General features: G+C 44.6%; 1 protein-coding gene across 2 annotated transcripts; it reads right to left on the bottom strand.

Moving 5' to 3' along the window:
* Positions 1–25099, bottom strand: ATP6V0A4 (ATPase H+ transporting V0 subunit a4). 2 transcript variants are annotated; one of them, XM_053943719.1, is made up of 20 exons: positions 23715–25099; positions 23148–23226; positions 22248–22342; positions 21055–21180; positions 20586–20680; positions 19694–19820; positions 19037–19119; positions 14338–14431; positions 13558–13770; positions 13129–13279; positions 12229–12368; positions 11791–11948; positions 11268–11361; positions 8714–8832; positions 7577–7793; positions 5820–5927; positions 3787–3921; positions 2681–2798; positions 1485–1656; positions 1–440 (listed from the first exon to the last, which is right to left on the bottom strand). In XM_053943719.1, the coding sequence occupies exons 1-20, from the start codon at positions 23829–23831 to the stop codon at positions 347–349; spliced, it is 2535 nt and encodes an 844-aa protein (XP_053799694.1). In that variant the 5' UTR covers positions 23832–25099; the 3' UTR covers positions 1–346. The 2 variants fall into 2 exon arrangements, with proteins under 2 accessions (XP_053799694.1, XP_053799696.1); XM_053943721.1 differs by lacking the exons at positions 21055–21180; positions 22248–22342; positions 23148–23226; positions 23715–25099 and adding an exon at positions 20901–21014.
* Positions 25100–26028: the final 929 nt, after the last annotated feature.

Raw genomic sequence — 26028 nt, 5'->3', positions numbered from 1 at the left:
TGGAGCAGAACGCATGTGAGTTGATTGTTAATAAACAATTTAATTCCAAAGCTGCATCTTCTCTTTTCAACCACTCAGTAGGCAGCTGACCCCATCAAATGCTGAGGACCAGGTATTTGCAGACATCAATAGAGTCTTAGCCAAAGGTCCAGCCAGCCCAGCTGATACAGGTCAGCTCTTAGCTGATACAGCAGTATGCTGGAACTTAGCTAGGACATACTCATCTACAGCTCTTCTTTCAAGGGCCACGTCCCATTCTGTTTCATCCCATGTATCCTACTCCATGGGTGAGCCACCACAAGGAAACAGAGCCTGGTCTGAGGAGGGAAGCAGTGATGCACTGGTTTTACTCTTCTGCAGTGCCATTGATGATGTGATTGAAGGAGAACGGAGAAAATTTGTACCCAGCTCCCACGTAGAACTTGTTCTGAAATTCCACCCTAGGGAGGAGCAGAGGGAGGCATCAGTGTTGCCTGTAGGCAGGACCTACAGCCAGCCAAGAGGCTGAAATATGGCACCCATGGGAAAAGGAAGGCTACAAGATGTTGGACTCTAAGCTGCCCGTTATGGGACCAGCAATGAGACACAGGCAGCCCAGGGAGCAATGTGGCACACATCAACTCTTTCTGTCAAGCCAGACTGGAAATGCTCACTACGAGGCCAATCAGCAGAACCTTGCCTGGTAACCTGCTTCTAGCAGCTCTGAGAGCTGGGATAACCACCTGCTGGTTGCACACTGGAGGGAGACAGACACCTCCTCCTCCCTGCACAATGATAAGCACCTGCACCATGGTTTGGCAGTGTTTATGACTTGTGCTGGGACATTACTCAGTGAAAAACACCACAGCCTGGGGCTCAGGTAGGATACCAAGTCACGGTGGTGGTGAAGGGTGTTTTGTCACCTTGGTCTTGCTCACATGCTGATGGCATGTCCACACTGCACTGTCCTTGTCTGCACTGATGATCACTTAAGGCTGACGTGGGCTAACTTGGAGCTGGTTTGGCACAAAGCCTAAGAAGCCTGAAGTTCAACTTGGGCTGATGACACAAGCATGGACCCAGGTTTTCATCAGGTTTTGCACTCCAAGCTCAACTCTTGCTTCCCTTGGCAACTGTCTTGTTAGATCCTTGGGTGGCATACACAGCCAGTGGTGTGGCTGTGCTGCCTTTGGGCCTTGTCGTGCAGGTCAAAGAGGCCACAGTGGCTCTGCATATTTACCAGGACAGAACTGCAGGTTGCCATTTGCCTCACATGCTGACAGGCACCACAGGTGCAGGAGGACAAGCAGGTTGCTCCAGGGAGCAGGTCAGAGCAGGGATCTCTGAGCTCCCTTTGGAAGAGTCTCCCTCACTTCATTTGCCAAAAGCAACTAATGGTCAAATGCACTGGCCCAGCATGTCTAACCCTGTGCCCACCTGCTCCCATAGCCTGTTTCCTCCCAGAGACTGATCAGGGAAAGGCTTCAGAGGACCACTCCACGTACCAGTGCAGACGCAAGGCGTGCAGAAAGGCCGAGAGCCCCTCCATGACCAGCAGGATGGCTACCGTCAGCACGGCAAATGCTGCAAAGATGATGAAGATGGCGACAAGACCTGCCCAGCCGCTGCTGCTGAGCCCATTGTGCATCACCATGGTCCAAAGGACCTCTGACAACTCTGCAGAAGGAAACAAAAGGAAAACAGTGCTGAGCAGCAGCTATGGACAGATGCAGCATGCAGTCTGCCAGCTCATCCATTTTTCCCAGTTTGTAGAATACATATGCCCTTAGGTAAGCTTTTTAATTGCTTTATTTTATTTAGGTATCTGTTCTCCATGTAAAGCTAATGTGTATCAGCTTCCACTCCATTCCTACTGTGGAGTGCAGCTCCTAAGCTGTGCCAAGAAGTACAGCTCACCCCTGTCAATCCATGGCACACCACACCATAGCCCTCCTCCTTGCTCCCACCCCTTTCTGTTTTGTTTTTTTTTTTGTGTGCACAATTCTTTAGGGCAGGTGCAACTCCTAGCCAGAGGCATTACAGCAATATTAATAAAAAACATTTCAGAAAAATTAAAAACATTGAAAATCTAAGTTCCAGCCTGAGGCAATTTCTAGTATTTGAGCATCTGTTTTTATCACAAATCAAGACAAAGACATTGAAATGCTGTACATTTCTCATGGAATGTGATGTTCCACTGAATGTTTCTGGGAAAAATCTCAGTGAAAATGACAAATTCCAGAAGCTCTTGAGCCAGACCTTTTCTTTCTTGTTTACTGAACAAAATCAAAATGACAGTTTCAAGTAATTTTGGCATTCATCTGTATTACCCTAAGGCTATAGCAAGTGCTTCTTGGGAAAAGCAGCTATGGCTCCCATACTGCCTTCACCTCCATGGACTGGACTACACAAGTGGACTGCACCTCCCACCATGCCACACACCATGAGGACTATTCCAGATGTGTGCTTAACAGCAGTGCACAAAAGGGGCCCCAGCCAGTGAATGCAATCAGAGCTGCCAGGGATCACCTCTGAAAACTGAGATGCCCACCATGAAACACTTGGAGAAGCAAAACATCCTGACACATAAATGTCCACAAGGAGAAACTTGGATTTCCTGAAGAAATTTGCAGGAATAGTCAAATACCAGCAGAAGCCATGACCAGCATGGTGAGGAGACTAAAGGGGGACAATCACTCACGTGCATGGGCCAAGCTCAGCGCCCAGAGTCGCAGGTAGGAGGCTGTGTTGGAGATGCAGCCAAGGCAGTATTCAATGGTGTGGATAGCTTGGTGGACAAATATGTCTCCAAAATTGAACTGAAACAACATATAAAACCGAAAAAGCTTTATTAGTTCTCACTTCAGGGCTTCCTGGTTAACAGAGCAACACTCCACCAAAGGCTCTTCATACTCCTTTCCTTGCTACATCCTAAGCAACACAAAGGTATTTCCTAGGAAAAGAGACTGCTCTGAAAAGTGTCAGTTCTGCATGATCTTCCCATACATTCCCCCTGGAGAAATACAATTCCAGTGAAAACTAAATGTGAGGGGAGCAGCTCGTGTTCCACTCTTACGATTTCAAATCCTTAAATGTCAATCCAGTTGCTGCCAATCTCTGTGACTTCTTATAGAGACAGAAATTCTTATGTAAAATAGGGGCTTTCAGACTATCTGCCTATGGGCATACACATTTTGGGAGATATCACTGAATAACTGTATCTCATAATAATCATATTTTATTCATAATAATAATAAGCAAATCCATGAAGATTCCCTGTGACTGGGAACAGCCAGCCATGTCCACACTCAATATCGTTGATACTCCCAACTGCTACAAATACTTTTGCCACTTTTTCCTCTGTTGCTTCCTACTGTAGAAGCTCTTGACAATATCTGCCAAAGGAAGGATTCTCTCCCTAGTCAACAATTCTGGCTGCCAACTTTAAATGCTCCTTTGCAATTAAGAGGAAACAAAGGTCACTGACTCTTGGGAAAGGGTTGACCTTCTCTGGGTGCAATGTGGAAGTGAACAACCACCCCTGAGGAAACAAAAACTTGAGGTTTGTAAAAGCTTGAGGTTTGCAAGAATGCCTGCCACCACCAGGCAAAACCAAAGGAAAAGTTTAGAGGAATTAATTCAATGAAGTTCAAACCCTATTCTGTTTGGAAACACAAACTGTTACAACAGCCTGTGTTGATATTTTGTCAGAAAGAAGGGCTGGCAACTCTGCAGAAGTCTTCTGCTTGACTGTGTGTCTTCTACTATTGTGTTTGTCTGAACAATTTTCTGCCCAAATTTTCTTACCTCTTCATCGTCACCCTCATGTCCTTCATGGCCACCACTGTGGTCTCCCTGGGAAGCTTTCTTGGAGTGATTGGTCTCTGGGACATCTACCTCATTTTCACCTCCTGAGTTTCCTGAGATGGCTTGAGAATGGATCTTTTAGAAACAAAATGCAGTATGTTTGGTTGATACTAAAATGAAGAAGTCCATGGCACAGAATAATATCCCTCAATAACTTCATGATAGGTAACAAGTGAAGGATTATATAATGGACACAAAGACAGTTTCAACAATAGTCATCATGGACCACAGAAATTGAATATTCCAAATTGAATTGAATAATACCTAAATGCTTTCCATCCTAGAGCATTTTCCAGTGATTCCAACTATTTTGTAGCTAGTTTCTAGTGTCACAATGCACTCTGTGATCCCACCATGAGAAGACCCATCACTTTCAGCAAATGAGAAAACTGAGGTACTTTTAAAGCTGATGATCCCAATTAGATGGGTGCAAATCAAAGGAATTAGTGTCAAGTGAAAGAGCAACGAAGCCTGAGAGGATCATATGACTTGATGAAGGTCACACCGTTCTTGGATACAGGCAGAAATAAAATTCAAAGCTCTTGATTCACTTTAAATTGACAAAAACCTCTTGGCAACCTCTCTGCAATTATTATTTACAGGACTTTCCTAGAGGCCTGAATAACCTGATCTAATAGTCCTATTATACAGCATAACCAAATAGAGACCTCATGGCTTCTGTCAGGCTCTGCCTTGTCACCCTTTATAGCCTCCAGCAGGTTTCATGGGAAAGGTCTCCTGACAATATATTGTTTTCTATTGCAGCAGTAATGATTGTCACACCCGCTTTATCTTTGCTTTACCTGAATGTCAGCATAGAAAACAGACTTTGCTGCAAACATATAAATCTAGGAGAATGGAGGATGTGATCAGAGAGCTAACATATGAAAATTAGGAATAGAAATATGGGGGCACAATAGGAGGTGGGTAAAACCTGTCAGATGTTCCTGGCATAAAAGCAGGAGATGGAGTCAGCCATGTCAAGCCTTCATCCAAATCCCAGAAGAATGACAAAATAAGAAATTACAGTGCAGAGGCAGGTCTCCCAGGGACCTGGCTTTCAATTATAGGTCAGAAGTGACTGGGTTGGAAAAGGTCAAGCAGCAAAACCAGCATCTCTTTCTTCAAATGGAAACATCTGTGCCCTATAAAAGGTACTCCAGCCACTAACTCTGACTATAAAGAGAAGTAAATCTTGACTGACAAGTAAAGTCCTGTTAGTGTAGTAATGGAGAGAATTAATGATCAGCTGGGAAATGGCAGCTGCTGCAGTTGTGTGTTGAGCTGTGGGCAAACCACAGAGCCCATGGGAAGGAGGGCTCTGTTAATGTGAAGGCAATCACTTAAGGAAGAAGGAACTACTAGAAAGCAGACAACAGCTTTTAAATCAAACCTCTCCAAGCACTGTTGCTCTCTCCAAGTCCTCTCCAAGGACTTTCACAGATGCCCCATTTCTACAGAGAGCAAACTAATGGTTAGTGGAGATTGTGGGTTGACAACTGAGGTCTTTTCCCTGTCTTGCCTTTACCAGCACTTCAATCTTTCTGAATCTTCTTTGGTTTTGGATAAAACAGGTGAAAGAACTTGGTGTTAGCTTAACAAATAGGCTATGTCCTTGCCAGAAAAGCTCCTGCTTCCAGGGAAATGTTTCCTTCACTGGAGATATTCAAAAGCTGTCTGGACACAAACCTGAGTAATGAGCCCTAAGGGAACCCTGTTTCAGCAGGGAGTTTGGACCAGATGACCTCCAGTGATCCCTTCCAAATTTAGCCATTCTCTAATTCTAGTTTAGATGGTTTAGACATATACATGTCCTGGGCATATGTGACTTAAAGCACACTTTGAAATTGTCAGAGAAAGCCTGAGGTCAGAGAAATGTAGAATTACATCACTGCAAAGAGTTTTTGGGGTCTGTCTCCCCAGCTTTGTCTTTGCTGTACTGAAATCCCCCCCAACTGATCCACATCCCTTACCATGTGCTGCGCTTTCAGGTGGTTGGCTCGGAGGATGAAAGGTTTAATTAGAAGCATCCAGGGAACAGCAATCAGAGCAAATATGACCAAGAAACTCTGCACTTCTTTCTGAAAGACAAAGCAACAAGAGCAAAAATTTGCTTTACTTAATTTAGCCAACTATGTTTATGGTTAGAAACCTGAGTTGATATAATGGTAACTTTTTAACACAACAAATACAACTCAACTTCCTGTTGTATTTGTTGTATTTGGCTGTGTATCCTCTGCTTGCGAGAACATGAAAAGAAATGTATAGTGCTTAAAGCTCCAGTAAGCACATCCAGCTAGAGATAGTTGGAGACCTGGAGATGAAAGGCTTTCTTGCTGAAAAGGGTTAATTTACCAAAATCCCATGCTACTGACTTGAACCTGGCTACTCAGTGTCCCAAGTCAATGTCCTAACTCTGTGTGAGTCAGTCAGGCTGCCTTGCTTTGATCAGTGTAGAAAGGCTGCAGTAACAGCCAAATCATTCTAGTCTTGCCCTGGATTTACTCCACATCTGCAATTCCAGAAGGAATTGAACCCCCATAGCTTAGGCTTGGTAACAGATTGTCCCCATAACATAACGTATTCCTACATTGCAATATGGCACCCCTATTGCTGTCCTGACGTAACTGTCTGTACTTTCAGAAAACGACAAAACAAACAAAGAAAACCTTAAACCACAGCGTCTGCATTTTTTTTTTAAAGCTGGCTCAGGTGTATGATCATCTTATGATTGGGCTCATACAATAATTTCATTCAGACTACCCAGGCAGATGTCACTTTCTGTTCCTGGTGGGCCAGGGGGACAGGAATATAAGAAAGAAATTGCCACCTTGGGAAAGTTTTGGGTTGTTATAACAACCCAACAGTGTTGGTTGGTTGTCCTTTGCCCAGGACATTTTAACAGTGTTATCAAAATACTTTTTAAAGGCTGGGAAGACTGTTTTTCCAAACTCCCCTGAATCCTTCACACAGTTACTTGGATCTGTTCAGGGCTCTCTACTAATTCTGACTCACCAGCTGTCCCTAAAATTGAGTTCATGTTGGAGTGCCCAGTGTGCAACTGTATAGATGTAGGTGCACACATGTGGCTGGATGCAGCACTTCCTTGCAAATTCTTCGTTGATGCTGCTGATGTAAAATCAATTAAAAAAAAAAATCCGTGTTCTGAGAATATAAACAAGTTAAAACAAGTTCTCTTAGAGGTTATTTTTTTGCTTGCTTGTTTCTGGTTTTTTTGGTTTTTTTTTTTAAGTGAACTCCCAAGAGGAATTATTTCTGACAAAAATCTGCCAGAAAATCCTCTAGCTACTTCTATTTTTTTAGGAGAAAACATCAAGTATTAAAGCTTTCCAAAGATGAAGTAGGAATTTGTCTTATAGGAAGAAAGGGAGATGTCTCTAGCATTGTGATCAGACTGCAGGACAGCATGCCTGCAATACGAAGCTTTGTATCTCTAGTCACACTTTGATTTTTTCCCCCCAATAGTATCTTCAACTGCATCATTATTCCTGTCAGAATGACACTAGGAAAGAGATTTCCTCTGCATCACTGATTGATAGCTGCTTTCTCCTCCCTGTTGACAAGACCAACACAAATACTGGAAGAATAAACTTTTCTTCTGTGACTGACACTTGTGATTGAGCTTCTGAGCCTGTATCTTTATGCCCACTTTCCACAACACCCACTGCAAACACAAAACTACAGCAGATTCAGGCTGCTTGATCCATACCTGATGCTGATACAATGGAGCATTTGAAGTGTCACTATAGTTGAACAGAAACATGTTGATAAAGTGGATGAGGATGCTCGGTGCACTCTGCGATGAATGGACATCAAAATGACACCACTTGAAAATAATCATGAAGACCAGGTAGCCAAAAAGAGAGATAATAAAAATCATCTCTGGAATGAACTGAAGGATAATGTTTATGTATTTCCTGAAGTAGCTGAAAAGAATCAGGAAAGAAAACTAGAGTTAATACCATAGATAGTAATACAAGTTTGCACCCAAGTCTGGCAGTACTTAGTTTCTGGAAAATAACCTAACAAATTTACAACTATCATTAGCCAAGAAATAAGTCCATAATTACAGGCTTTATCAGTGAAAGCCATTGTTTAAATACAAAAGCTCTGTTATACTGATTATCTTCAGATATTTGTACTTGACCTACCAGTATCTCAGCACCTCAAAAGATTATTACACTGAAAAAATAGACAATTAAAAGACAATTTAAAAAAAATGTCTTATTCATAAAGTTGAGCACTACATGCTGAGAAAAGTCAGAACCAGGTGTAGTACCAATCCTGTAGGGATCCTCTGTTCTCTCAAATACTTTGTGTCCTTGAAGGTGACTACACACATTACAGCTTTGGAGAGTCTCTCAACACAATAGTGTCAGCCACTGCACTCTATCACCATTTTTTATTTGTTGTTGGAAAACATAGAGGCAAGTACACCCAGAAATCCTGACCAAGAGCTGCTAAGCTAGGTGAAATGCACACACTCTGCAAGATTTCAGTGTGTTTTGGTTTAGGCCAAAAGAGCTTGTCTTTCAGGAGAAAAATTGTCAATAATGGGAGGTGCTACATCTTTTTAATTTGATGTGCTTCCATATTTCTGCAGAATTGAGAATATAAGAAAGTAAGTTAAAAAGAGAGTTTATTGGAAGAAAATACCTGCAATGTTCTAGCTGTCCTTTGGACTTAGCACTGTATATTAACCATGGTGTGAGTCAGCCACTGTATGGGACATTTCTACTCACACAAGGGAAAGGTCAAAGTCCAAAATATGACTTTCTCTCAATGAAGGACACCAGTTTAGGACTTGTGTGCTGCTGCAGCAACAGGCTTCCTGAAATGAACTTACATGTGGTTGAAGAGACTGAGTATCACCCCAAAAATCATGTGCACAATCCCTATGACAACCGACATCTTCATTTTGTAAGAGTTCAGGAAAGTCAGCTTGTTCGATGCAACATTCCAGATCTTTGGGTAAAGGAACAGGGAGAAAGAGAGAACATGATTTTCAGGTGTTTGATCAATAAAAGGCTTTGGCACCATCAATTTACTCCTACCAGTTCTAGTAAGAGGGTAGCAATGCACAGAAATCTAGAGGTTCCTTTTATTACTTTTCACTCTGCCAAGGTATTAATCTAAAATGTATAAAGTATTAGACTCGTTTAACTAAGGAAATAACAAGGATATAAAATGATCCTATGACTTTGCTTCAGTCCTCCAGAAATCACTGCAAAGGCTGGTAGCAGAACCTAGATCTTTTCTGTGTCATTTCCTCTCCTTAGGCTGAGTCATCTTCTTTAGCAAAAGTGGAAAGGCATGAGAAAATCCCTCCTGCTGCAACCAAAATTAGTTCCACCCTCACCAGAGAAGTACTGAGGACAGAGCATTTTCAAACTTTTTGTTTGAACAGAAAAAACTCCTTTCAATTATTTGGCCATAGAAATCCACTTACTGCCTGCCTCTCTGCACTAAATTTTAAGTTACATTAGGACATACATCCCTTCTCAGTCCTGCCTTTTGTATGCTACAGAGCTTTGGGGTTGCTTCTCCTTCCTTCTCAAACTTCCTGGACCCTAAAGTCTTCTGTCCTCAGAGACAGTAAGTAGACACCACTTTTGAGACACTAAGTATAGTACCTGAAGAGAAAGGAGGAAGACAGGATTATTTGGAGGGCAAACCATTAGCTTTTGCATGTTTGTTTGACATGCTTTGCCTCTTCTCTGGATACCAAAGATACTGCCTAGCTTCCTCATCTCAGGGTGACTTTTTTTTTCCCAAGATACACCTCAGTCATCCCAGCAGGGTTTGCAAAATCAAAGAGCCATCCATCCTTCAGGGCAAATGACACAGATAGTCTCCTCAGAGATTATCTGGAAGCTGGTGCTTCCCATCCACCCCTTCCCTGCCATCACTTGTTCAGTCATTCTTCCCTCCCAGCCAGGACTTTTACACTCTTGAAAAGGGAGAAGCCAGGCTGGAAGAGGTAGTTTAGGTCAAAATAAATTAGACATGTATCAGGGCAACAGGCAGAAAACTCAGCTGCTTCTGACATGATTTTCTAAACCAGACTGCCCACATCCTGGGCAAAACTTTAGAGCTGAGTTTATAAAAAACTGTCTACAAGGTCAGTATCTCTGAAAACCACAGGAGGACAGAGATCCTTTGGGTGACCATTTGAAATGAGAGTGCAACCAGCAGGGATGGGGGTTATTTGACTAATATGAAGATTGAAACAGGAAAGCTTGATGTGAAAAAGTATATTTCAATACATGATAAAGACAGAATAGCAAGAAAAATGGAAATAGGACACAGAGAAGAAAATATGGCTAAGTTAAATAATACTGACATTTATTTCATATACCATGCAACAAATAGACTGCATGAAATTTGGAAGTTTGCCTTCAAACTGGTGAGGTATCTCTGGAATGGGTTAAGTACTCAGGTAAGGAAACAGAGTCCAGCAGATGTGTGGTAGAAAAGAGACTGTAGCACAAGACCACTCGAGGAAAATCGAACTTCCTTCCTGCGTACCATTTTGCTGCTGCCTGTGCAGAGCTGTTAGCAATATATTAATTGTTAATTGCTAAAGGAAAGCATCAGAAGGACTGATGAATGGGAGGGTGAGTGGTGGTTAATGAAGTTGTACTGAATAGTGTGGTACCTCAGCACGATGTAAATAGTACAGAATAAGGGGTGGAACAGGCTGATTTTGCCTGGGTTAGAGATATTCTTCTTCATAGTGGCTGGTATGGGGGTGTATTTTGGATTTGTAAACACAGGGCAGGTAGTGTGGAGATGTTTTTGTTATTGCTGAGCAGGGTTTATGCAGAGCCAAGGCCTTTGCTGCTTTTCATGAGGCTGGTGAGGAACTGGGGGGTGCACAGGAGGCTGGGAGCAGACAGAGCCAGAGCAGGTGACCCAAACTGACCAAAGGAATATTCCAGACCGTATGACATCATGCTCAGTGTATAAAGTGGAGGGAAGAGGGAGGAAGGGGGGATGTTTGGAGTGGTGGTGTTTGTCCTCCCAAGTCACCATCACGTGTGATGGGACCCTGCTCTCCTGGAGATGGTTCAACTCCTGCCTGCCCATGGAAAAGATGACTTAATTCTTTACTTGTGTGCACAGCTTTTGCTTTCCCTGTTAAACTGTCTGTATCTCCACTCATGGGTTTTCCAGCTTTCACCCAATTCTCTCCCTGATCCCACTGGTAGGGGAGTGAGTGAGGGGCTGTGCGGGGCTTGGCTGCTGGCTGGGATTAAACCACAACAACAATGTAAGGGACAAAGAGCAAGAAGTGAAAAGAACAGCTTCAGGAGAGAGTGCAGGGAGCTACTGATGTACCTGATATGTAGAAACAGGATGGAAATACAAATTATCTTAGAGCAATTTAATTTAATTACCGGATCTATTCCAAATGGATATGGATTTCCAGAGTAGACTCCTGGGACTGCTGGATCCAACTGCAGCACTGTATTGTCTAGAAGCACATCCTTACTACAAGAGAAAAGGGAAATTACCTTTGCAGCTCACAGTATATTTATGTGAGGTGTGCTGAGGACTACCACAGGATATCTATAGTTGACTCCAGCCTTTCTGTGACCTGTTATTCTGCACTTGTGTGCATGTAAATGGGTCCCACACAATGGCAGCCTCCCTCACACTGATAATTCTCTATGCATCAGTCCTGGACACCTGCAGATTTTTATGCACATCAGTGCCTGAACAAACAGGCGTGTTCGCAGGGACTCTACATTTCCATTTCAATAGTCAGTTCATCTGTGTGTGTCAGACAAAACCTCTGATTCATTCATGGCTGCATCCACAGCAGGGAGTCTTTCCCTTCCCCACACAGGCAATCTCTCTTTCCAAGTCTACATGCTCCATTTGGTGTGTTTTTACCTCCTTCCTACATTTAACACTTACTTCCAAGTGTTATTTTTAAACATGGGGATGATATGCCAGGAAGAACCAAAGAAGTTGAATGATTTGGAGAAGCAGTCATTGTAGATGAAGCCAGTGTACATGGAGAATATGCCCATGAGCAGGATCAGGTAGCGCCCGCTGAAAAAGGTGTTCCAGATCTGCAGGGGGAGAAGGCAGTGCCAGTGACCAGAGTACCTGCAGGTCCATCAATTGGTGGGCCTCAATCAACAGTAGATATGATTGTACTAGTCTGTGTATATACAAATGTTCATAGAAAATTTTGGGTCCCTTAGGCCCTCTGTGTATGAGTAGGTAGAATTGCCAAAACCTCTGCCTCACAGGTATCTTTGAACCATCTCCACACAGCCTTTGAGAGGCTGGATATCCCCTTTATCCAATGGGGCTGATGTGCTGATAGGGTGCACCCCTGGTACTCACCTCATTAGTGCTTTTCTGGGCCAGAAGGCTCTTCTCATTAATGACCATCCAGAGTGCGAAGCCCAGCATGACAGCGCCATGGCCACAGTCCCCAAACATCACCGCAAACAAGAAGGGGAAAGTAATGATGGTGTAGGGAGCTGCAGGAGGGAAAGGTCAAGAAGCTCAGCTCCCTCTAAACAAAAAGGCTTCATCAAAGAAGCAGTCTACTCCATCAGGCCATTCCTTACAGGTACTGCCCTAAAAGGCCTCCTCAATTCCTTCCCTACACACCAGGCAGTCAGATCTAGTGCAGAACTAGCTTTACCATCACGAAGAATGTTCAGTTGTATGACCTGTACCTTCCTTGCAGTTTTATCCTTTGTTTCTTGCCTCACCATAATAAACACCATGTGTAGACAACTGCATTCTGTTTTGCAACACAAAAAGGTATTTGAAGGTTACTATCATGTTTCTCAACCTACTCAGCTTCAACAACTTGAGTTAATCTCACCTTTTCACACAGGTCCCCATTTCTAGGTTTCTATTAATTCTCAGTGGTCTGAAATTCTCTACCATTGTTTCAAACTTTTGTCAGGTCCTTTTGGCCTTCTTTGCCTCAATACAGTGAGCTCAACTTACATTTCCCTTATGAGCTTAGTTCTTTTCCTCAGAACAGCTACCTAACCATTTGTTCTCCATCCTGTATTTGTATAGTTCCTTATTTCCATCGCAACCATTAATTGAAGACCAACAGCCAAATTTCTTTGCCTGAGAAAATCCATGCCTATACACCAAACAGCTCCAATATGGTTCAGATTTCTCAATCAGCAGCAAGTACATTTTTGAGGATAGTGAGGGAACTCAAAGGCTTTACTTCCGCTCATGCAAACCAGATGCATGCAATTGAGTGTTTCTCACCTGGGTTCATCTCCCTGTAGTTGCCCACACCATATGCATCCACGATGTTCTGAAATCCAGCTGTGAACTTGTTGGTCCTGTTGAAGGTGGGTGGTGCCATCCTGGTGTGTATGGCAGTGAGGATGGGGGCAATCATGGAGCCACTGCGTTCCTGCAAACCCAGTGACAAGGACAGACATTGAGCAGATAGAAGAATTGGCCCCACAACACCACTTCTGGCTCAAGGGCCTGTCACAAACCTGCTAACATTTAATGCTGACCTTAAGCTCTGTCAAAAGATGAAAGGTCAAATGACAATGGGACAACCTCAACTTAAAACAGAAAAGGGAGCTCCACATTACAGTAACAGACCTGTCTGAACATATGCTCAACATATAAACAATTCAGTGCAGGTGAGAGCCTCAAGGACCCAAAATGTTGCTCTCTTACCATTCCTTGATGGAGAGCTCTTTTTATCCGGTCAGCATCAGCCACTGGGAACCAGATCTCTGCAATGACACACTGCTGGGTGACATCAATGTTACAGCAATTCAGGATGTGGTAGATGGCCTTGATTTTCTTCACCTTGATCCCCCAGGACCACAAGTTGGCTGCTGCCTCATGCAGCAGTCGTTGGCGGTGGGATTCTGTTTGTGTTATCACCTGTAAGCACAACACAGGGCAACACTCAAGATAGGGAAGCACAGGGGGCATGATCTACTCAGTTAATTGGAGAGGACAGGTGGAAGAGGGTTGATGCAAAGGAACTGTTTGTATGAATGCGTGGGGTATCCTGGAGAGCAGCGTCTGCAGGTGTAGACACAGGTGCACAGTGCTGCTCACCAAGAATTCTCCCTGCATGGTCCTGAGTCACTTTAAGTGTAGAGGGAACCACTGGTAGTTACTGAGCTGTGGGATTGGCTCCCTACCCAGTTGCTTACAGACTGGCCACATCTCACCACGTGCTCCCAAGCTGCCGTCTCCTGCAGGCAGCTCTGTGCTACAAACTTGGGGCATACCACACCCATGAGTAGAACTACAGTTATGGTCTTGGGACCTCCATGCATCATGTGGCCACCACAGTGCTGCTGCGTAAGTGAACGATGGAGATAATGAGATAATGTGTCAAGAAGACAATCTGTGTAGTCTGCAACATGGTTTCAGACAGGACAAATTTTGGGCAGGTCTCACTTGTAGGGTTCAGTCCTCAGTAAAGCCACTGCCACTTACTGTGTTTAAATCCTCTATTCTTGTGTTGACTCCATCAAGCATTTCTCGGCGCTCGGTGGCAGACTCTGGACAAGGATAGACTGTGGCACGAAATCTAGCCTCATTAAGAGAGAGTTGAAAAACACCGGTTATTTGACTGAGTTTTCTTCCTCTGTACTCTTCTCAGCTCAAAGGCAGGGAAACTGGACTTCATTCCTGACTCAGCAGTATACTCACATACCACAAAGTTGCACTTGGTCTCACAGAAAGGTACAAATAGGTACTGTTATCCTTTGATGAGAATAAGGATCTCTTTCCCTGCTGTAGCTGAAAAACCCTCCTTGTCTTAGGTGATACAAGGACCTGATGTCATACAGAGGTCAGCACTAGCATGTAGGCACCTTTCTTCTGTCCACAAGCTGCTTGAATTGCGAGGAGACTCAAGAAAAACCCACCCTGGCAAAGGCAGCCTCGCTAACACAGTAGCCAACAGATGTCCCTCTTGCATCGAGGTTGGAAAAATACCATGTCGGTCTCTGCACTACCCTCCTGCAGGCACTGGGAGAAGGCATCAGCTGAGCTACTGCTGCACTGCAAGCAAACGCCCTTTGTGCGGGCAGGCTGCGTAAGTAAATAGCCCTGTAAAAACAAACAAGCAAGCAAGCAAACAAACAAAAGGACTGTATTTCCAGGATAAAATAGGAGAATGGCTGTATTTTCTGGTCCACCTGTTTGGCTAGACACCTTGGGAACAAGAGAAGGATGGGTAAAGGGTTTTAAACACCTGAGAGCGGTATCTGTTACATCAGTTTAGGTAACCAGTATGAAAGCTTTTATAAGCTTACCCCCCAGGTTCTGTTTGGAAGATTCAGCGGGTTTGTTTAGTGTGGTATAAGAAGGACTAATGTGTAATTCTATCATGAGTGAAGGTCTTAGCTCCATGCAGGTACTGCTTCAGCTGTAGCACGGAACTCGACCTTCTCTAGCACAGCTGCAGGTCACTGGTGTAAAGGTGCTTCCACCAGCACAGCACACTGCACTGTTGTACAGTCTATGATTCCAGCACAGACAATTAGAAATTAGTCGTAAGTCTCTCTGAGAAGTGTGCAGCTACCTGTCCTGCCTGCAAAGCAAGTCCCAGAGTACTCTTCATGCACAACAGCAGGCACAAGGAGTTCCCCCAGGACCATACAGGCCACAGGGTGCACTGCTGCTGTTTTCTGCCTGCAAGCCTGAGCTGAGCTGAGGTGCTGCCATAACTAAATTAGCAGACATCCCTCCTTTTTTTTCACTGCTTGGCTTGTTCAGTTATATCTAGTGCATGTGCCACCCCTGCCACTTGGATACTGCCCATCAGATCTGCAAGAAGAGATCATTCCTCTTTGCAGAGCAGAGATCTCCTGCCCCTGACCTAAGGCAACACATTTCCACCATCCTTCCGTGGATATGCTGAATTAGGATTGCTGAAGGGCTGTCTTTCTGCACGTGAGATGAATTAAAAGATGTAACAGGGTCATAGGGGTCTTAAGAGACCTGCTTAAGAGACAAAAATGTACAGGCTCTGTGTACAGATAAGCATCATACTCTGGCTTTGTCTGAGAGCAGGATATTTCACCACCTGCTCTATAAAATCAGTTCCAGCACACATACAAGTGAGTACAGTTGCAAATTGAACAAAACATGCTGCAGTTTCCTAGAGATCAGTCCAGAGCTGTGTGTAATGACAGCACGTGCTCTTCAGCTAAACTTCCCTTTCCAGAATTGAATTTCTCCTCACTCAACACCTGGTATTCATTTCCAAAGGTTATTCACCCTACCTAATTATTTCCATCTTCTTATTCTTCACAGCTCTTAGTTCATCTTTAATAAGGATTTTTAATCAAACTTGAAAGCTCATTCCTCCATACTATACAGTTCCCCCATCCCCAATAACGTTATTGCAGTAGTGCTGCTTTGATCTTTTAACAGACATTTTGCATACTGAGTATCAGCTTTGCCCTAATGGCACAGACATCTCTGAAAGCTCCAGGAGAATTCAGCAGGGAATCCTTACATTGATAAACTCAGCTTAGTATTCACATTAGTACTGAGGCAGCTGCAAGAAAAGGAGGAAAAGAAAAATTCTTACGTTTTCCTCCTTCCTGCTCCCTCTACACCTTTCACTAATAAATTTGTGCATGGACTTAATGCTCATGAAATTGGCAGACTAATGTTACCAATTAGAGTCAAGCAGGGACTACAAGTGTAACCTGAGGCACACAGCTCTGCAAACAAATCTTAGCCTGCCTTGCAGGAGGCTGGCTTAGACCAGTCCCATGATTTTTGCGGGATATTTACTTGTCATGAATGATGACTTAGTGCTAAGCAGAAATATCCTGCTGGGGCTAGAATGACACTGCCATCTGCTTTAGATATAGTCAACCCTGCCTTAAAGGTGGACCAGACTAAAATGTCTTGGCTTGGGTGCCAGGGCCAGCTGATGGCCCACAGAGCACAAAAGGAGTGTCAGAGGATTAATACATTTAGAAATCTGCCACACAGGAAAACATCCATATAGATGGGCATATTAGAAACCAAAAATTTTGAAAGGAAGAAAGAACAAAAATGATTACTTCATTAGCACTGCAAAGAGTGTTCTGTGGATTTGTTTTTGGTAGTTGTAGTTTCCTTCAGTTGCAAAGGCCTGAGAGAAACCAGTCTAAGTTCCTTCCTACAAATCTACAACCACATACATCTGCAATACTAGCTCCTAGAAACGTTGCACACCACAACCTCCCTGTAGGGATCTGCTCACATTTCCAGCACTGCCTGACCCCTACCTGCAGAAGGTTCTGCCTATGGTGTGGGTGATTTTTGTGTCAATCAAAAAAAGGCTTTGGCTTTTGACTGCAGGGAATTTTAAATGTTGCCGAGGGAAAAAAAAAAAAAAAGACATCCAAAATGAGGAGCTTTCAGCACTCTGTGGGCAACCCCAGCCAGTTCTAAATGTATGACCTGGTGACTTCTTGCAAGGCCATTGGCACAGGGGAAAATCCAATGGGAAGCATTCCCCACCAGTAACTGCCCATGCAGAAGGGGAGAAGGGGTCTGAACAGCATATAAAAAGCAGGCAAAGAAATGAGTCATAAGAGGGACATAGGCCTCATGAAGCAAGTCCAAAGAAGGGCCACGAAGATGCTCAGAGGGATGAAGCACTTCTGCTATGAGGAGAGGTAGAGAAAATTGGGGTTGTTCAGCCTGGAGAAGGAAAGGCTCCAGGGAGGAGCCTTCCAGTACCTAAAGAGGCCTACAAGAAAGCTGGAGAGGGGCCTTTTACAAGGGCATGTAGTGACAGGACATAGGGGGAATAGCTTTAAACTGAGAGTAGGTTTAGGTTGAATATTAGGAAAAATTCTTTACTGTGAGGGTGGTGAGGCACTGGCACAGGGTGCCACAGAGAAGCTGGGGATGCCCCATCCTTGGCAGTGTTCAAGGCCAGGCTGGATGGGGCTTTGAACAACCTGGTCTACTGGAAGGTGTCCCTGCCTATGGCAGGGGAGTTGGAATGAAATGGTCTTTAAAATTCCTTCCAACCCACATTGTTCTATCATTCTATTATATGCAGGAAATTGAAATCCAGAAAGAGAACGAGGCTTGCTGAAAAGTCAAAGACCACTGGCAGCAGCAGACTGATCCTGCACAATGGCTACGGCAGAACTCCCTGTATGTCTGAGCTTCAGGATCAGAAATCAGTGACTGAGAGCTGGGAGTTTTCCCTCATGTCCATGACTGCTTCATAGACAGATGCTCACCTCAGGAGGGCTGAATTTCCCTCTGGATGGGCATTGCCCTGCACTGCTCATAGAAGGTACCTTGGAGGGGCCCATTTGCAATGCAGGAATTGCTAACAGACCCCAGGGTTCTGTCACTTCTTGGGACTGAAGTCAGTCATGCCAGCTGGATGAAAGATCTACCTGCTTTTATTCTGATTAAAGGCGGGATGTAAGGAAAGACCTGCCCTGAGTGCAGATGTCAGGGAAGAGCAATTGCTCAGCCTCTCCCTGCAGGCTCTTGGCTGGCCTTGCCTGGCTGAGGGGCTATACCTGAAATGGGTTTGGTGACAGCAGACAGATCCTCTCATCAAATCTGATTTATACTGCAACAAAGCTCATTGGTCATCAGCATTATGAAAGAGTAACAAAATATTCAACCTGAATTACCTTTTCAAGATACTTAACAGGGTGGAAACAAGTCAGGCTGTATGAAGCTTTCATTTCTCTCCTGGGCTCTGTCTCTGATTACACAGATATTGCTCAAAGGCCTTGGGAAAGGGTTGAATAAACTACAGCACCATCTTTTATGAAGAAATGCAGAATGGCTTGAGAGCAAATTGGGGATTACCATGTTTCCAGTCCTCAAGTTGAGGCCCCTGATTTTCAGGGGAAGCGTGCTGAGTATTTTTTAAACAGTCCCCTTTTAGATGTCCCAAGTAAAAAACCTAGCAGCTGAAGCTCTCAAGAGTTGTATGCCTACATTTGGAAAATGTAGGTCCTTGAGTTCCAAGTGCCAAGGTGATGGATGTCTTTCATGATTAGGAGCAGCAGAGCTGAGGAGGGGAAGGGAGGTTGGTTGCGGAACTGACAGCTGGAGATCTGATATTTATCTCCAAATTCAGCCAGCCCGGACTGCCAATAACCACTTTTAAGGGAGTCATTGTGGCTTGCCCACAGGCCTGCCTTACCCATCACAAATCTTCTTGATTTTTTGTTTAAGCTGCTCTCCTTGATAGAAGATAATGAACACATTCTTCTTCACCTCTTCTCTCTGCAACACACAATTCAAGCAGAATTTAACTCACCCAGAGTCCAGTGCAGAAAAGTTGGTATCATTTTTTTGGCAGCCTCTCCACTGGTTGTTTTACTCCCCATCTCCTGTTTCCCATCAGCAATGTTTTCCCCAGATGCTCTTTCAGGAAACAGGCATGGGCAGCAGCTCTGGGTTATGGAGGAAGGAGCAATGTGGAGCAGAGTTCCACTGGGGCACGGGGCTCACCCCAGAGACACCAAGGGGAATTGGCCCTTCATGGCTAATTCCAGGTGGGGACAGCCCCAGTCCACTTCCATGGTGGTCCCTGTAATACAGCTGCCCTGTGAGGCCTCATGTGCATCTTGACAGGCAGGAAAAGGAAACCACCTCAACAGTAGCAAAAGGGGAAAGCAATGTCAGAGAAACTTCTGCCATCCTCAAACTGTCCACACTTGCCCTACAGGCTGCCCTCAGACACCGAGCTCTGGAGAGGCAGCCAGTGCTGCAGCACGGTCCAGGTCACCAGTTTTGTGTCTGCAGGTCACAAGCATCCACACAGGGCAGAGCAAGGCACAACCGGGTTGGTACCTACTGTCACAGGGTCCTCCATGGGGGTGTCCATTTCTGTGTACCTCAGGTAGATGTTTCCCCTGCAGGCTCGCCACAGTAAACGCTCAAAGGGGATCATCCTTTCCCTCTTTATTACCCCTGCTGTGAATCTGAGCACAGTTACAAGATAAATTAATTACAAGCTCATTCCATGCCTTCTAGGACCTGTAGCATACATGATTTCACAAGCCCTTTGTTTTCTAGTCTGTGCTAGCCAGGGCTAGCTGCAGGCACTTCTAGGAAAACTTTCCCTGCTCAAGCCTGGTTTTTATCTCAATCTACTGACTTTATCCTGTGGTTCTTTCTTTAAAAAAAAAAAAAAAACTTTCCTAGATCAGGTGATGGTGAAGAGAAAATTCTGGCTAGAAATGGAAGAATGGAGAGATGCCTAAAGTCACACAACAAGAGTGTTAGAATGGCAGAGGGAGGAGGTAGAAATTTTGAAGTATTGGTTTATCTTTACTCTCCTGTTTTCCTTCTCTGAGAAAGCATCACAAAGCAGCCCAGTGCAGTACCATGGCTTTTTCTGTGGTTTGACATCCATCCATGAGGACCAGGCTGGTAGCCAGATGCCTGAGTCCAGAAGTCATGGGTGAGATGCCTTAAGATAGCAATTTTCAGTCAATACCTACTAAGGGATCACTGGAATTGGTGGCCTGGAAGCAGAAGTCCATTTGTACCACTGACCCATAACCTGACCATAGTTCTGATGATAATTTCTGAGGACAGTCACTCTCTTATCTTCATGAAGCAGCTGTGCAGAGGAGGCTGGTGAGCACCCTCAGCTAAGAAGCTGAAGGAAGCTGTGCCAGTGTTACAGCAATGCAGAACAGGTGGGAAGTTTGGCCAAGCTGGAGGCCATCACCAATACACACCCCAGCTTGGCAGCTGCAGCAGCAGGAGTGCTTCTCAGCTCCAGCAGCCCCGATGTGTCTTCACTGAAGAAATCATCTGGCAGATTGGTTTCTGCCTGGAAAACATTCGTTTTAAAAAACACTCTTCAGCATTGCCAGTTTGAAAACTGTTTTCACATTTTTCTCTTAAAAATTTTCCCCAAAGGTAGCTTTCCATGGAGATTTAAAAGACCAAAGGAAAACCAATAAAAATAAGCTATATCTTAGCAATGGAAAACCATAAATGCTATTTTCAAAGAGATCTGTGAGCTAAGTTTTTAAGCCCCACTGACTCACAGAGCAATGCAGGCTCCAAAGTGACTGAGATGTTTTTGCAAACCTCATCATGGCTTGTGGTAAAGACTTCTAAAAGCAACATACATCAAATGAAAGTGCGTGTATTTTTAAGAACCTTCCACCTCTCTGTTGGAAGAGCAAAGAGGCCTCTCACCTCAAAGAAGTCCTGGGTTTTCTTCAGCAGATGTTTGAGCTCTGTCAGCTCAAGGAAGTTCTGCTTCAGTGTTTGCTGGTTCTGGTTGGCCTCCAGCAGCTCGGCTTCAAGTTTCTCTAGCACTGTCTGTTTAGGGTCCAAGCACACCCAGAAAAACTTAAGCAGATCAGTGGCTCTTTCCCAAGCTGATACCAAATCTCAAACAATAGTGTTTGGTTTTTTATTTTGGTTTTTTTTTTTTTTTTTTTTTTTTTTTTTTTTTTTTTTTTTTTTTAAGGGAGAATACAGAAATATTCAACACTTTGATAAACACTTTTTATAAGAAGATATTCATCAATGCCAATGCATCGTTTTTCCATTGCAAACATTCCCTGATGGGTGTGTTGTCCTCTTCTGGCACGGGAGTTCTGATGCCCCTCACCCAAGCACAGGCAGGTAGGTGTGTGTGTGGTGTAGGTGTCTCAGCCTGGCTGGGTATCTCTGTGGTTCCTCACAGACATCTCACACCCCAGAATGACTGGCTGTCATTTTATTGACTACAAAAGCAACCTACATTAGTTTAGGTTCATTAGCTATAGGCCAAAAATTAGGTGTTGACATGGGGCTGGGAATACACCAGGAAACCAAATTGCTTGTGAAGCTGAAGCCCTTGGAAAGCTTGATTTTCCTTTCTAGTCATCTATATATGCAGTATTTTAAAATTACCCTGTCAGTAAATTTTGCTACCAGCTGGGCTAGAATAAAGCATCCTGTACAAATCCAAAAGGTAGGCCCAAGTATTTGTGCCAGACCCCAGTATCACAAACATAGTCCCATCAGGACAGGCAGTCCTGGGATTTTTATGCAGTGAAGCGGGTTCTAACATCAGGTCTCTTGATAAAACACCAAACCCTTCTTATCCTCTCCTACAGGATGATGGGGGCATTCTGTGGAAGTAATACTTTTTCATTACTATGTGGGACCAGAGGGATGTTTCACAGGGCATGGTAAGAAGACTGGGCTCCTTTAGAAACCTGCAGCAGGACCAGCCTCAACCTAAGTGCTGAGGCAGCAACTTGGGGAGCACCTCCTTGGGCAGGGAGTTGTGCCAGCCTCAGGCACCAGACTCTTCCTTTCAGGGAGGGCTCTATTGAGCACATTACACAGACAGCCTGGCGCACAACCCTCTCCTGGGTCCACTCCAAATTCTGTACCTCCATATCAATCATTTCCCGAGGCAGGGGTGTCTCTGGGTACTTTTCTCCTTTGACTATCTCAACATTATCTTCCATCTCATTTTCCAGAAAACCTGCAAGGAAAGGGCACAGAAGTCTCAACACAGAATCAATCTGGTGCATCATCCTGGTCAGGACCAAGGCATCCCATGGAGCTGTGACAAGATTAAGTGATAAATGAGGGCCATCATCCCAATGCATATACACAGCCACCAAGGAATGAACACCCCCAGCCTCCTTTCTCAGTGGAGGTGCTGTTTCTTCTGATGTCACAGTGCCCACTCCCATGTGGGCAGCCCTCAGCCCTGGCACAAGTGGTCACCCCTTTATTTGGGGCAGTGAGTAAGGCATGTAGAAAGCTCAGGTTCCACTGCTTTGCCCAACAATGCCAAGTGCTGCCACCATGGGTACAGTGGGCACCAGCATTGTGGTGGGGAGAGTGTAGAGTTCCCAGGATATCCACGGGACATCCACAGGACAGTGGGAATCAGGAGCTCTGCTGCTTGGGTTTTAACGACTTATCCCAAGGCTGAAGCCCTTGGCCAGAAGAAGTGTATTCCAACACTTGGTGCACTGGTGTAAGAGTCAGGTTATCTGGACCAGCCTCCTGCCCAGCCCCAGATATATCCTGTGATTTTATAAAAGCTAATTAACAGTTTTAAGTTCAGTTAACCATTTTCAAAACAAGGGCAACAAATTATTGCCCATATGGGGTGAAGTGGTAATTAGCTGACGCATGGAAAACATTTCCAGGGGCTCAGATGAAAACATCACCATTTTGCCACTAATTCTGTTCCCCAGTGTGAGAGCACTTCAAGAAATAAATCCCACACCACCAGTTGGCAGGAAGCCGATTGCATTTGACAAGCATTTACTTACGCAGGATTCTCTCTAAGGATTCACACCTTCTCACTTCATTCACAAACTTTCTCTGGAAGCTGTTGACATTCACATTCAGCTAAAAACAGGAGGGAAAACAAGCCTGGGGCTGAAGGCTGCACAGTGCTGTGCTCATTTTTTGACATCAGCAGAGAACGAGTGCCTTTGGCGTGGATGGCAAACACCACTGTGTCAGAGAGGGTCCTACTGGCAGGGCAGTACTGTGGGCTTCCTCATGGCCCAGGACCTGGTGGCCTCCCCCACAACCTTGTTATGACAGCAGGAGTCACAGAGGGGCCTTCATGGAGACACTTCTGTGTCCTGGTGATGCAAAGGATTGCTCTAAGGTTGTGCAGAGGGCACGCAGAGCACTGGGTGAGGACTCAGGGATGGGTGGGGTCTTGGTGTGATGTTCGGGTTTCAGATCAGCCTTGGGGAAATCCCGCTCTCACCATGGACTTTTTGGCCTCCCTACAGGTGCATCTTTCCTAAGTGCTTTGAGGAAAGGACAAGCACACCCTGGGGCACATCTCCAACAGCTCAGCATGCCAGCCAGGCACTACTCACATCTCTGAACTGGACCAGCCCCAGCTCCCCGAGCTCAGCCATGCAGCAGTAGGCAGCCTCCACCTGCAGGAAGAGCTGCCTCAGGCTCATCTCCTCACTCCGGAAGATGGAGGCCATCCCGCCTGCTCTTCTCTGGCCTGGAAGGCCCTGGGAGTCCTTGTGGTAGCAGCACGGCCTTCCTTGCCCGAGCAGGTGCAGGAAGGTACCAAGCTCTGCAGGAACATTGGGGTCACTGAGTCAAAGTGCTGGGACATAACCCAGTGCTGCCCACTGGATTTTCCTTCAAAAGGGTTTCTTCCCCTTCTAAGAGCCTCCTTGAACCCACATGAGGCTTCATCCCACCAGAGCAGTGATAAATGCTAAGGTGTGTGTGTGCCACAGGGAAAAGGGAGAGTCACCAGTCTCCTGAGACAAATGATGAGCAAATACCCTGCCCTGTCCTCTGCTGGACCTAAGCACTTCAGACCTGCTCTGTAATTTGGTTTTGGATGCTGTGATTAGAAAGAACCCGATTTCACTTTGCCTTAAACACACTGGAAAAAAAAAAAAAAAAGAAAAACTCCAAAAGCAACAAACTCCAATAATTTTAGCTTGCAATTAGACAAGTGAAAGAGGCCTGACTGTTTTTTTATCACTGTCATTGATAGTGTGAACATTGCAAATCCATCTGCAGCATGTAATATGGGCGTGGAGAGAAGAGCAGACTATTTTCTTTATATTAAAACAACTTTTAGGATTTCAGAAGAATTTTCTCCCCATAAAGAACTGTTTTCAAAACGGGATACATGAAATAACATGCATTGCATAAAGTTTCCTCTCATCTCTATGCTTATTGTTATTTACTTTGAATAACCTGAACATTGTCATTAGTTGTTCTCACACATAATTATCTGATCAGCATGCACAAACACAGTAATTATCTTTTTCCAGAGAAAAACATGCAAGTAGATACACTTCTTGCATGCATTTAATTATGTAGCAAGTGTATGTTTTATAAATAACAAAACAAAATCCCTTCATAACCTCACTTCTACTTGTTGACAAGGGTAGCAAGTCAATTGTCTTTAACTGCTTCTGTCTCTATGAACCTTATCTTTCAGCATTTTTTTAAATAAATTGTGGATTCTATGAATTCTCTTTATAACATACAAAAAGATCCATCTTCAATATAAGAGAAGCATTTCAAGATACCAAAGGCTTGTTTAACAGAAGCATGATAATCACAGGTCTGTATTTGCTCAAATGTCCTGGGAATTTTGCTTCTCCTGCTCTCTGTACCCATTCACTCAAAAATTTGGGATGCTGAAAATACAATATATGATAACTAACAGCTTGTTAAAAGACAACATCATGTGCCAGCTTAAATGGATTGAGTATATACATTTTTAATTTGGTTGGACATTTTGGAGCAAACTGTATTTTTCACAGGAGAAAAACACAAAAGCTAAGAGACTCACTACTCATGCAAAGTAAGTCTGTGGTAAATAAATAAAAAAGTGTCCAATCCTAATTTCTTTAGACTGAAAAGTGTGAAGAAAATAAAACAGTTTGTATTTCTAAACCTGTAGTTAACTTCAATTTAAAAAGTGCTAAATCCTTAGAAATAATAGAGCAAAACTCAATAAAATATTCAGACATATCTTTAACTTGCTTCAAACCATCCAAAAGCCAGGGTTCTATTCTTCCTTGGTAATCTGTCAGGGAAAATTCCAAAAGCTCACTTTCATGTAGATTTGGAATGAGAGAAATACCTACTCCAAGGAAGGCAGAGCTTTCACCCCTCAGTTATTCCTACAGATGCAGGAGGCTTGCCCAAACGCACCTGCTGGCCAGCAATACTTCTGTCAAAATCACCTCCCCCCTTCCCTACTCTCCCTCGCCCCCAGTTTTTCCTCTGGCAGAAAAGCAGTTAATTGAGAAATCCTTCACATTTCCCCCCGCCGCTCTCGCCATTAAAATGCATTCAAAGGCGCCGGGGTTGGGCAGGGCAGCTCGCAGCGCTGGGAGCTGGTGGCCAGAAGGTGCAGAAGGTGTCACCGGGCTTTACCTGTCAGCCACGCTCCTTTCCGGCAGCCCCGCTCCCCAGGGCAGGACCGAGCTGTCCCCTAGCTCGGCCGGTGTCCGTCCGCAGGTGACAATGACAGCAGGGCGCTGCAGTGGCGCCGGGAGGGGAGGGCAGCCCTGGCCAAATGTCCCGTCCCACCCAGGGCACGGCAAACCTTTGCTTTTAAGGTCAGAACCGGTCTGGACCAGAGAAGGGAAACCCTTTGTGTCCCAAAACAGCCCCCAGGTGGACGGCACCGAGCGCTGTCTG

Source organism: Vidua chalybeata, chromosome 5 (assembly GCF_026979565.1).
Source record: "Vidua chalybeata isolate OUT-0048 chromosome 5, bVidCha1 merged haplotype, whole genome shotgun sequence".
Taxonomy (NCBI): domain Eukaryota; kingdom Metazoa; phylum Chordata; class Aves; order Passeriformes; family Viduidae; genus Vidua; species Vidua chalybeata.
This window is presented reverse-complemented; position numbering and strand designations above follow the sequence as displayed.

What these genes read in the sequence shown, in the direction of transcription:
- ATP6V0A4 (XM_053943719.1), bottom strand. Translation starts at nt 23,831, where the DNA reads ATGGCCTCCATCTTCCGGAGTGAGGAGATGAGCCTGAGGCAGCTCTTC. An exon ending in GAGCTCTCCATCAAGGAATG is followed by an intron (nt 13,280 to 13,557) that starts GTAAGAGAGCAA and finishes CTGGGTTTGCAG; the next exon opens with GAACGCAGTGGCTCCATGAT. An exon ending in CACGCCTTGCGTCTGCACTG is followed by an intron (nt 441 to 1,484) that starts GTACGTGGAGTG and finishes GCTCCTCCCTAG; the next exon opens with GGTGGAATTTCAGAACAAGT.